The sequence below is a fragment of the Antedon mediterranea genome, chromosome 7, assembly GCF_964355755.1.
Source record: "Antedon mediterranea chromosome 7, ecAntMedi1.1, whole genome shotgun sequence".
Lineage (NCBI taxonomy): Eukaryota > Metazoa > Echinodermata > Crinoidea > Comatulida > Antedonidae > Antedon > Antedon mediterranea.
The window spans coordinates 17731997-17745791 of record NC_092676.1 but is presented as its reverse complement, the minus strand read 5'-3'; the positions used below and the strand labels follow the sequence as shown (position 1 = coordinate 17745791).

Here is a 13795-nt window from a genome sequence, read left to right as displayed (position 1 = left end):
ATGGGGCTTACCTAATATTTATAACCTGTACAACCATGGGTGGTGCCATAATGTTGACCACTTGTTGATACAGTAGGCCTACACATATTGTCATCTTCTTGTATAATTTTCAAAAACAATACAATTTTCTCTAAAAGCAGGTAAATTTAACACAAATAGGTAAATGATAAACTTAATTGTACACTGGTACTATCCTGTACTGAATACTTGCTATCTACAATGGCTAGGTGCACTAGACTAGTATTGCTGGTTGTATTGTGATTCTACTATGCTGTACTGGTATTTAAAAAAAATGGTGCTTCCACCTTCACTGCTACTAATTTGAACAAAAGAAAACAACTAAAGACTCTCTCTGGCCAACCATGTGGCTGAAATATGTAAATTAGGTTATATGAATTAATGAGCTACACCTAACAAAGTGGGTAACCTTGAAAACTTATTCAAGCATGAGTATAACAATAGCTGTACTGTATGGAACGCCTCCTCTGCCTTCAGTTCACATCTATGCAGTACACACCAATGGTCATGCAGTACACACCAATGGTCATGCAGTACACACCAATGGTCATGCAGTACACACCAATCGTCATGCAGTACACACCAAACATCATGCAGTACACACCAATCGTCATGCAGTACACACCAATCGTCATGCAGTACAAACCAATGGTCATGCAGTACACACCAATGGTCATGCAGTACACACCAATGGTCATGCAGTACACACCAATGGTCATGCAGTACACACCAATCGTCATGCAGTACACACCAAACGTCATGCAGTACACACCAATCGTCATGCAGTACAAACCAATGGTCATGCAGTACATACCAATGGTCATGCAGTACATACCAATGGTCATGCAGTACACACCAAAGGTCATGCAGTACACACCAATGGTCATCCAGTACACACCAATCGTCATGCAGTACACACCAATGGTCATGCAGTACACACCAATGGTCATGCAGTACAAGATACAAGATACAAGATAACTTTATTGTCAAAATTGTTAACAATTTCGAGATATGTTTTGTACCCGAGTAGAATAAATAATACGATGTGATAACTATATAAATAAATACAAATGATACAAGTGACGATCTTGAAAAGTTTTTGTTAAATAAATTGCATGCTATGTACATTGGTGAAAATCTGAAACGGTTTGTGGATATTTTTTCCTGTGTCAGTCACAGTACACACCAATGGTCATGCAGTACACACCAATGGTCATGCAGTACACACCAATGGTCATGCAGTACACACCAATCGTCATGCAGTACACACCAATCGTCATGCAATACACTATGAAACGCCTCCTCTGCCTTCAGTTCACATTTATCATGCAGTACACACCAAACATCATGCAGTACACACCAAACATGCAGTACACACCAAACATCATGCAGTACACACCAATGCTCATGCAGTACACACCAATCGTCATGCAGTACACACCAATCGTCATGCAGTACACACTAATCGTCATGCAGTGAAATATTGCGTAATTTATACTGCCACCTATCGACAGAATCGAATATCACATGACGTTTATTAGACGGTTGTAAAACTAAGGCCATCGACTTTTCTTTATCTTTTATGCTTGACATACTGTACTTATTTTAACCGCTACACAAGTTTAAATAGTCTTAGTTTTACAGCCGTCTAATAAACGTCACATGATATTCGATTTTGTCGATAGGTGGCGGTATAAATTATGCAATATTTCACTGCATGACGATTGGTGTGTACTGCATGACGATTGGTGTGTACTGCATGACCATTGGTGTGTACTGCATGACGACTGGTGTGTACTGCATGACGATTGGTGTGTACTGCATGACGATTGGTGTGTATTGCATGATGTTTTGTGTGTACTGCATGATGTTTAGTGTGTACTGCATGACAATTGGTGTGTACTGCATGATGTTTGGTGTGTACTGCATGACGATTGGTGTGTACTGCATAACGATTGGTGTGTACTGCATGACGTTTGGTGTGTACTGCATGACCATTGGTGTTTACTGCATGACGATTGGTGTGTACTGCATGATAAATGTGAACTGAAGGCAGAGGAGGCGTTCCATAGTACTGCAGTTAAACTATATACCCTCTACAGGCTTCTCAAGTTTTAAAAAGAATAATAGGTACAGTGTGTTTTTGTATTTAGGTTGCATCGAAGTCTATGGTTGAGGATAAGCAAAGTGAATGATTCATTTTATGTCAATCTAAGCAATTAATTACATCATCCACATGATGATGATGATCATGATTCATGATCATTTTGAGGGATGGAAACTATTATCTACCTTTCTATTGTGAAAATAATTACTTTTTTCAAGATGATCAATTTGAATAGAATACTGAAGTTCATGCATATGCATATTTGTTACATGCATAAGTAACATGTCAATACTATTTGCTAAATGGTTATCATCATTCTCTAAATTATCTTTATCTGGTTTTGGGGATTTCTTCCATTTAAATTTTTTAACTAAATGCATCCAGAGATCTGATGCAGAAAATTCTAATACTACCTGACCACATATTACTTCGTAGGCTTCTATCATTATCGCAAGAAACATATTAAAGAAAAAAAACATAAAAGAAGTAAGTAATGAAAACAGGTAAATAGGGCCTATAATTTTATATGATGATCTGATGGTTTCAAAGTCAAAATTTCCCATAATATTGTCAATTATAGATTCTGCTGCTACGATAAAACTTGAATAGTCTTCAAGAATTGTTAAAAAGGTGATGTAGAAAAGAGATGTGAATGCAATGAAGATAATCCATAGGAAAAGAAAATAACTTAAAAGATCCATTGCAGAATGCTGAAACATTTTTAAAAATATTGCAATAAACTCATTGAAGCGTAAAATTTTAAGGAACTTGACTGTCCCAAAAAATAGTATAAAACCTAGGAGGCAGCTAAATATATCATTAAAGTAAACAGCTAAAGCCAGGTTGACATGCCCTGAACCATCTTTATCCTCAATTTCTTTTACTATAGAATTTACTATCTTCATTCTCATGAAAAATAATATTGCTGCAAATAATGCAAGCAACACAATAATAAACTCTAACATGTTTGATATTTTTCGAAAGTATTTTTTTTTCTGATTGATTATATTTTTAATTTCTTTGAAACAAAAGACGCCTACAAATAATAAATATATAAATTTACATACTAGGTTAATGTACATAAAATTATCTGTATTTGGAAATAATCGTATAACATCAATCCTATAATGGGGGTACGCACCACCTGTAGGTAGCACCTCAAGTAAGAGGGTGATGGAAGCAAACAAATTAACCTGAGGATTATAAAGAAAAATTTCTATAAATAACGCCCGTGTGTATTGATCGAACCAACGCTGCTCGATCAGAAACTTTAATCTATCTTGAATTTTTCGCATTCTTCCCTTCATTTTGTATACATAGCCACCGCCACTGTAGACTGCATGCTTGGCAACAAAAGGAAAACCATTGATTTTGCTAGCATCTCGATAGATAAATTGGTTTGACACATCAGTCTCGTTAAATGTTTCCCAATGTGGTCCATAGTTAGCTGTATCTTCATTCAATATTGAGTATGCAATGTTGCATTCACGAGAAAAGTTGGCGATTGTTTCATGCAAAGAACACATTTCTGAATGAAATTGAAATCATTTCATTAATTATTTCATTTAAAAAACTTTGCTTAACCTTCACTTCAGAAATCATATTCGCAATTTGGACCATGCAAAAGAAAAAAAATTGTTTAGTTCTGAAAATACCATTAACTACAAATTAAATATTTTCTAAAGAGGACGCATATGGAACACAAAACAAAATTCTTTTTGCCATACCATATAGTTAATATAATAATATATAATAATTCATTTGATTTGTGTCATAATTTTGTATGACTGATAAAATTACATACCTGGTTTAATTCTGAGCTGTCGAAGAACTGGATATCCAAGAATATAAGACATTTCATCTGCTAAAATGTCGTCTGAATTATCAAGGTAAGTACTGTTGAATAGGGAAGGTGCATATACAGCAGGTAGGAATATGTTCATCATCCATGGCCAGAAATTACCAGGGTGCGATAGCTTAATAAAAGATTGAAAACATGTTTAAATAATATTACTGTCGGTTGTTGGGTAACGGTAAGGATATTTAATATCGTCCTCAAGATAGAAATTGAGGAAATTAGATTAGGTCCAAAACAACAACATAATGTCTATAAAATCTGTTAATTAGTTTTGATTTAAAGATGTATTGTCCCCCAAAAACACGAAAATACAGATTAATAAAATCAAACAGGCCATTTTTATTTCTAGTTTTAATAAATTTGAATCACTTCCAAGGAAAAAATAAAATAAAATTATGTTTTAAAATAAAAATGACAAATAAACGGTTAAAAACCACTGGCTGGCAGCCAATTTGACTATTTTTTGCTTACAATTTAAGTTTTTCAGGTAAATAGTTATTTTTAAAATTTATTTTTTGGTCAAATAAATATTTTATGTGACATTAAAATGGAATATTAAAAAAAAAACGTGTTAAGAAATTATTTTTTTCAGGGGACAATATATCTTGCTATAACAAACAGACAAAAAGACAGACAATTATAACCTCCAACTATTTGTATTTCACTTACATTGTCAAAAGGCAAAATTCCAGTAGATGATGCTTTGACAAAGGTATTTTCAAGGTGAGACTTGTATTTGTAGGCATTTGGATCAAACTCACTGTAGCAGATTACAAACGCGATTATCACAAACGTACAGTGAATGAAAATCTCAATTAAAACAGAGTCTAGTTTCATTTCATATAGTCTTTGTTTTCGTTTCTTTTCAAGTTTAGTTTTTGCTAAACCATCACTTGCACTTATAGTTGTGTCATCTGTAAAATGAATAATTTTTTGTTCGAGATTTACATATTCATATTTATTCACAATATTTCACAATATATTAAATGCAATACAACAATATATGAAGAAAAACAATACCCTAAAATATATGTTTATACAATTGATGAATGTTTATGAGTTCAGTTGAAAGTTTGAATATTCTATCTAATAAGGCAGATCTAGAATCTGATCTAATTTGAAAACAAGCAGGTTATTTTTTGGATTAATGGACATTTCTACAGCAATATGATTACTGTACATGAAATGAGAGTACTTGTATAAACATTTATAAAATGCTGTTTATTACTTACTAGTTTGTTGATTGTCGTTCTCACTTTGTGCTTCGTTATTGTTCTTTATGTCATCAGGAATGTCCTCGTCATTTTCTTCATCATCAGATTCTTGCACTGGTGATTTGCATATTGATGCAATGACCATTGCAATAACCAATCCCTATTAGATTATATATAAATTATATTAAATTGAGAATTTATTGCTTACAAAATCAAGTTTAACACATGAAAATATCCTATTAATTGGTGCTATGGTTTACTATTATAAAATTCTGTTTGGTTATGTTCTATAGTTTGGACTTTTCAAACATCTTACAAGGTTAAAATTCAAGCTAGTTTGGAAAAGTATTAAATAACAGGCACAGCCTTCATGTTTTTGAATTTCAATTATTGAAACATAATATTGGCCACCTACATAAAATAATTGTAATATAATGTCATTTTTTTCTGGCAAAAGTGAATAACTACTTTAACTACAAAATATTTACCTTTATTGGCTGTGTAAGTAAAATACCGAAAAACATTGATACCAGCAATGACGTCAACCAAGCCAATGCCTCTTCATTGCCCATTTGTATGGCATAAAATATAACAAAGACGGTTGCAGCTAAAATGGCCGATACTGCTAGAAACCAGGCAGGAATGATAGCCCACCAAGGAAACAACTTTGTCTTTTTTTTCTTTCTTCTCCTTCGCTTAATGTCACTTTTGTTCAACAATGTATCAGTTTGTGGTTGATGTGTAGTATCATTTCCCGTACCCTTTTTATCCTTACTAAGGGTAACATTTTCCAGATCAACCAGAGATTGGTCTGATGCTTCTTTCTCCTGTAAATAATTAAAATCATTTATGTAAAATATTGAAAAAATTAACACAATTTGTCAATAAACACCTTTATAATCATTTTGTTAAGCAGTTCAATGCAACTGAATTCATTCAAGACACTTACTTTTAATCGTTGCTGCATTATCTTTGCAAACACAGAAAATCGGGATCGTCGTCGAGCATTTTTAAATAGAGCGATAACTAAAACACTTACAGGAAGAACTATTAGATTTGACATAATTCCGACACCAATCTATAATTATGAAGAAAATGCACTTAATTGATGTAGTATTATTGAATAATTTAATTGATTTTTAAATTCATACTTCTTGGTTTTATAAATACCAAAAAAATCAAAATACAGTAACTAGCAGCGTGGATAACAGTTAATGCATTACATGTTGAGGCATGTAGGATTTTAGAGGTGGGAATTTACTGTTGATGTACTACATGTTGAGACATGTAGGACTTGGGAGGTGAATACTGAAAGTTGATGCACTGCTGTTGATGCATGTAGGACGTGGGAGGTGAATATTGACAGTTGATGCACTGCATGTTGAGGCATGTAGGACTTGGGAGGTGAATATTGACAGTTGATGCACTGCATGTTGAGGCATGTAGGACATGGGAGGTGAATATTGACAGTTGATGCATTGCATGTTGTGGTATGTAGGACGTGGGAGGTTAGTATTGACTGTTGATGCACTGCTGTTGATGCATGTAGGACGTGGGAGGTGAATATTGACAGTTGATGCACTGCATGTTGAGGTATGTAGGACTTGAAAAGGTGAATATTAAAAGTTGAAGCACTACATCTTGAGGCATGTAGGACTTGGGAGGTGAATATTGACAGTTGATGCACTGCAAGTTGATGCATGTAGGACTTGGGAGGTGAATATTGACAGTTGAAGCACTGCATGTAAGGCATGTAAGACTTGGGAGGTGAATATTGACAGTTGATGCACTGCATGTTGAGGCATGTAGGACGTGGGAGGTGAATATTGACAGTTGATGCACTGCATGTTGAGGCATGTAGGACTTGGGAGGTGAATATTGACAGTTGATGCACTACACGTTGAGGCATGTAGGACTTGGGAGGTGAATATTGACAGTTGATGCACTGCATGTTGATGCATGTAGGACTTGGGAGGTGAATATTGTCAGTTGATGCACTGCATGTTGAGGCATGTAGGACGTGGGAGGTGAATATTGACAGTTGACGCACTGCATGTTGAGGCATGTAGGACGTGGGAGGTGAATATTGACAATTGATGCACTGCATGTTGAGGCATGTAGGACTTTGGGAGGTGAATATTGACAGTTGATGCACTGCATGTTAAGGCATGTAGGACTTGGGAGGTGAATATTGACAGTTGATGCACTACATGTTGAGGCATGTAGGACTTGAGAGGTGAATATTGACAGTTGTATGTTGAGGCATGTAGGACTTGGGAGGTGAATATTGACAGTTGATGCACTGCATGTTGATGCATGTAGGACTTGGGAAGTGAATATTGTCAGTTGATGCACTACATGTTAAGGCATGTAGGACTTGGGAGGTGAATATTGACAGTTGATGCACTGCATGTTGATGCATGTAGGACTTGGGAGGTGAATATTGTCAGTTGATGCACTGCATGTTGAGGCATGTAGGACTTGGGAGTTGACTATTGTCAGTTGATGCACTACATGTTGAGGCATGTAGGACATGGGAGGTGAATATTGACTGTTGATGCACTACATGTTAAGGCATGTAGGACTTGGGAGGTGAATATTGACAGTTGATGCACTACATGTTGATGCATGTAGGATTTGGGAGGTGAATATTGTCAGTTGATGCACTACATGTTGAGGCATGTAGGACTTGAAAAGGTGAATATTGAAAGTTGAAGCAATGCATGTTGAGGCATGTAGGACTTGGGAGGTGAATATTGACAGTTGATGCACTACATGTTGATGCATGTAGGACGTGGGAGGTGAATATTGACAGTTGATGCACTGCATGTTGAGGCATGTAGGACTTGGGAGGTGAATATTGACAGTTGATGCACTACATGTTGATGCATGTAGGACGTGAGAGGTGAATATTGACAGTTGATGCACTGCATGTTGAGGCATGTAGGATTTGGGAGGTGAATATTGTCAGTTGATGCACTGCATGTTGAGGCATGTAGGACTTGGGAGGTGAATATTGACAGTTGATGCACTACATGTTGAGGCATGTAGGACATGGGAGGTGAATATTGACAGTTGATGCATTGCATGTTGTGGTATGTAGGACGTGGGAGGTTAGTATTGACTGTTGATGCACTGCTGTTGATGCATGTAGGACGTGGGAGGTGAATATTGACAGTTGATGCACTGCATGTTGAGGTATGTAGGACTTGAAAAGGTGAATGTTGAAAGTTGATGCACTGCATGTTGAGGTATGTAGGACTTGGGAGGTGAATATTGACAGTTGATGCACTACATGTTGATGCAAGTAGGATTTGGGAGGTGAATATTGTCAGTTGATGCACTACATGTTGAGGCATGTAGGACTTAGGAGGTGAATATTGTCAGTTGATGCACTGCATGTTGAGGTATGTAGGACTTGAAAAGGTGAATATTGAAAGTTGAAGCAATGCATGTTGAGGCATGTAGGACTTAAGAGGTGAATACTGAAAGTTGATGCACTGCTGTTGATGCATGTAGGACGTGGGAGGTGAATATTGACAGTTGATGCACTGCAAGTTGAGGCATGTAAGATTTGGGAGGTTACTATTGACTGTTGATGCACTGCATGTTGAAGCATGTAGGACGTGGGAGGTTAGTATTGACTGTTGATGCACTGCTGTTGATGCATGTAGGACGTGGGAGGTGAATATTGACAGTTGATGCACTGCATGTTGAGGTATGTAGGACTTGAAAAAGTGAATGTTGAAAGTTGATGCACTGCATGTTGAGGTATGTAGGACTTGGGAGGTGAATATTGACAGTTGATGCACTACATGTTGATGCATGTAGGATTTGGGAGGTGAATATTGTCAGTTGGTGCACTACATGTTGAGGCATGTAGGACTTGGGAGGTGAATATTGTCAGTTGATGCACTGCATGTTGATGCATGTAGGACTTGGGAGGTGAATATTGTCAGTTGATGCACTACATGTTGAGGCATGTAGGACTTGGGAGTTGACTATTGTCAGTTGATGCACTACATGTTGAGGCATGTAGGACATGGGAGGTGAATATTGACTGTTGATGCACTACATGTTAAGGCATGTAGGACTTGGGAGGTGAATATTGACAGTTGATGCACTACATGTTGAGGCATGTAGGACTTGAAAAGGTGAATATTGAAAGTTGAAGCAATGCATGTTGAGGCATGTACGACTTGGGAGGTGAATATTGACAGTTGATGCACTACATGTTGATGCATGTAGGACGTGGGAGGTGAATATTGACAGTTGATGCACTGCATGTTGAGGCATGTAGGAAGGACTTGGGAGGTGAATATTGACAGTTGATGCACTACATGTTGAGGCATGTAGGACATGGGAGGTGAATATTGACTGTTGATGCACTACATGTTAAGGCATGTAGGACTTGGGAGGTGAATATTGACAGTTGATGCACTACATGTTGATGCATGTAGGATTTGGGAGGTGAATATTGTCAGTTGATGCACTACATGTTGAGGCATGTAGGACTTGAAAAGGTGAATATTGAAAGTTGAAGCAATGCATGTTGAGGCATGTAGGACTTGGGAGGTGAATATTGACAGTTGATGCACTACATGTTGATGCATGTAGGACGTGGGAGGTGAATATTGACAGTTGTTGCACTGCATTTTGAGGCATGTAGGACTTGGGAAGTGAATATTGACAGTTGATGCACTACATGTTGATGCATGTAGGACGTGGGAGGTGAATATTGACAGTTGATGCACTACATGTTGAGGCATGTAGGATTTGGGAGGTGAATATTGTCAGTTGATGCACTGCCTGTTGAGGCATGTAGGACTTGGGAGGTGAATATTGACAGTTGATGCACTACATGTTGAGGCATGTAGGACATGGGAGGTGAATATTGACAGTTGATGCACTGCATGTTGAGGTATGTAGGACGTGGGAGGTTAGTATTGACTGTTGATGCACTGCTGTTGATGCATGTAGGACGTGGGAGGTGAATATTGACAGTTGATGCACTGCATGTTGAGGTATGTAGGACTTGAAAAGGTGAATGTTGAAAGTTGATGCACTGCATGTTGAGGTATGTAGGACTTGGGAGGTGAATATTGACAGTTGAGGCACTACATGTTGATGCATGTAGGATTTGGGAGGTGAATATTGTCAGTTGATGCACTACATGTTGAGGCATGTAGAACTTGGGAGGTGAATATTGTCAGTTGATGCACTGCATGTTGAGGTATGTAGGACTTGAAAAGGTAAATATTGAAAGTTGAAGCAATGCATGTTGAGGCATGTAGGACTTGGGAGGTGAATACTAAAAGTTGATGCACTGCTGTTGATGCACTGCTGTTGATGCATGTAGGACGTGGGAGGTGAATACTGACAGTTGATGCACTGCATGTTGAGGCATGTAGGATTTGGGAGGTTAGTATTGACTGTTGATGCACTGCTGTTGATGCATGTAGGACGTGGGAGGTGAATATTGACAGTTGATGCACTGCATGTTGAGGTATGTAGGACTTGAAAAGGTGAATGTTGAAAGTTGATGCACTGCATGTTGAGGTATGTAGGACTTGGGAGGTGAATATTGACAGTTGATGCACTACATGTTGATGCATGTAGGATTTGGGAGGTGAATATTGTCAGTTGGTGCACTACATGTTGAGGCATGTAGGACTTGGGAGGTGAATATTGTCAGTTGATGCACTGCATGTTGATGCATGTAGGACTTGAAAAGGTGAATATTGAAAGTTGAAGCAATGCATGTTGAGGCATGTAGGACGTGGGAGGTGAATATTGACAGTTGATGCACTGCATGTTGAGGCATGTAGGATTTGGGAGGTGAATATTGTCAGTTGATGCACTGCATTGAGACATGTAGGACTTGGGAGGTGAATATTGACAGTTGATGCACTACATGTTGAGGCATGTAGGACATGGGAGGTGAATATTGACAGTTGATGCACTGCATGTTGAGGTATGTAGGACGTGGGAGGTGAATATTGACTGTTGATGCACTGCTGTTGATGCATGTAGGACGTGGGAGGTGAATATTGACTGTTGATGCACTGCATGTTGAGGTATGTAGGACGTGAGAGGTTAGTATTGACTGTTGATGCACTGCTGTTGATGCATGTAGGACGTGGGAGGTGAATATTGACAGTTGATGCACTGCATGTTGAGGCATGTAGGACTTGGGAGGTGAATATTGACAGTTGATGCACTACATGTTGATGCATGTAGGACGTGGGAGGTGAATATTGACAGTTGATGCACTGCATGTTGAGGCATGTAGGATTTGGGAGGTGAATATTGTCAGTTGATGCACTGCATGTTGAGGCATGTAGGACTTGGGAGGTGAATATTGACAGTTGATGCACTACATGTTGAGGCATGTAGGACATGGGAGGTGAATATTGACAGTTGATGCACTGCATGTTGTGGTATGTAGGACGTGGGAGGTTAGTATTGACTGTTGATGCACTGCTGTTGATGCATGTAGGACGTGGGAGGTGAATATTGACAGTTGATGCACTGCATGTTGAGGTATGTAGGACTTGAAAAGGTGAATGTTGAAAGTTGATGCACTGCATGTTGAGGTATGTAGGACTTGGGAGGTGAATATTGACAGTTGATGCACTACATGTTGATGCAAGTAGGATTTGGGAGGTGAATATTGTCAGTTGATGCACTACATGTTGAGGCATGTAGGACTTAGGAGGTGAATATTGTCAGTTGATGCACTGCATGTTGAGGTATGTAGGACTTGAAAAGGTGAATATTGAAAGTTGAAGCAATGCATGTTGAGGCATGTAGGACTTAAGAGGTGAATACTGAAAGTTGATGCACTGCTGTTGATGCATGTAGGACGTGGGAGGTGAATATTGACAGTTGATGCACTGCAAGTTGAGGTATGTAGGACTTGGGAGGTGAATATTGACAGTTGATGCACTACATGTTGATGCATGTAGGATTTGGGAGGTGAATATTGTCAGTTGGTGCACTACATGTTGAGGCATGTAGGACTTGGGAGGTGAATATTGTCAGTTGATGCACTGCATGTTGATGCATGTAGGACTTGGGAGGTGAATATTGTCAGTTGATGCACTACATGTTGAGGCATGTAGGACTTGGGAGTTGACTATTGTCAGTTGATGCACTACATGTTGAGGCATGTAGGACATGGGAGGTGAATATTGACTGTTGATGCACTACATGTTAAGGCATGTAGGACTTGGGAGGTGAATATTGACAGTTGATGCACTACATGTTGAGGCATGTAGGACTTGAAAAGGTGAATGTTGAAAGTTGATGCACTGCATGTTGAGGCATGTAGGACTTGGGATGTGAATATTGACAGTTGATGCACTACATGTTGAGGCATGTAGGACATGAGAGGTGAATATTGACAGTTGATGCACTGCATATTGAGGTATGTAGGACTTGAGAGTTGAGTATTGTCAGTTGAGGCATGTAGGACTTGTGAGGTGAATATTGACAGTTGATGCACTGCATGTTGAGGTATGTAGGACTTGGGAGTTGGGTATTGTCAGTTGATGCACTGCATGTTGAGGCATGTAGGACTTGAGGTAAATATTGACAGTTAATGCACTGCATGTTGAGGCATGTATGACTTGGGAGGTGAATATTGACAGTTGATGCACTGCATGTTGAGGCATGTAGGACTTGGGAGGTGAATATTGTCAGTTGATGCACTACATGTTGAGGCATGTAGGACATGGGAGGTGAATATTGACAGTTGATGCACTGCATATTGAGGTATGTAGGACTTGAGAGTTGAGTATTGTCAGTTGAGGCATGTAGGACTTGTGAGGTGAATATTGACAGTTGATGCACTGCATGTTGAGGTATGTAGGACTTGGTAGTTGAGTATTGTCAGTTGATGCACTGCATGTTGAGGCATGTAGGACTTGAGGTAAATATTGACAGTTAATGCACTGCATGTTGAGGCATGTATGACTTGAGAGTTGACCAATACTAATCTTGAAAATAAAAAAACTCACTTCTGCAGTGGTGACTGTTATAGGTCCAATGTTGATTGATGTAGTAGCTTCTGGTGGAGGCATACTTTTATACCACATTATATTCACTAACATCTCCAACCACATTACCATCATACAACACACTGCTCTCTGCATGCAGGTAAAATTACTCTCAGGTGGTCTTAAAAATACTGAGAACCACAAATGGTCATCTCGAATGGCCTTGCGTGCATGTCCACCAAATAAATGGCCGAAACCTTTTATTTGAGAAGTTGTTGCAGCAAAACTTGAACGGACAACCTATGAATAAAAAACATAAAACATCTGTAAGTTGGTAATAGAAATGAATGTATATTTCAAATATTGTACTTATTTTATAGCCTGGGTGCAGAACAATTATTATACACATTTGCGGGAAAAAAAGTATAGGAAAAATTTTTTGGGGTTTTTCTAATAGAGTATATCATATGGAATGTCCGAAAAAAAATCCCCATCCCAGGGTCTTGGGGAAAATTTTTTATGGCACTTTTAAATTTTGGCCTATATAACACACACAAATTCCTATTAACATACACAAATACCTATATATAGGGGATAG

At 38.2% G+C, this 13795-nt stretch overlaps 1 protein-coding gene across 1 annotated transcript in view; it reads right to left on the bottom strand.

The window, feature by feature from the left end:
• Window positions 1–1978: 1978 nt before the first annotated feature.
• Window positions 1979–13795, bottom strand: part of LOC140055460 (polycystin-1-like protein 2) — a 30116-nt gene continuing 18299 nt past the window's right edge. Inside the window, exons 21-27 of the mRNA XM_072100799.1 lie at window positions 13219–13497; window positions 6147–6275; window positions 5686–6024; window positions 5216–5357; window positions 4653–4897; window positions 3930–4101; window positions 1979–3653 (exon numbers count right to left, since the gene is read on the bottom strand). Coding sequence (XP_071956900.1) covers window positions 2281–3653; window positions 3930–4101; window positions 4653–4897; window positions 5216–5357; window positions 5686–6024; window positions 6147–6275; window positions 13219–13497 — 2679 coding nt within the window. The 3' untranslated portion in view covers window positions 1979–2280. The remainder of the gene's footprint in view (window positions 3654–3929; window positions 4102–4652; window positions 4898–5215; window positions 5358–5685; window positions 6025–6146; window positions 6276–13218; window positions 13498–13795) is intronic.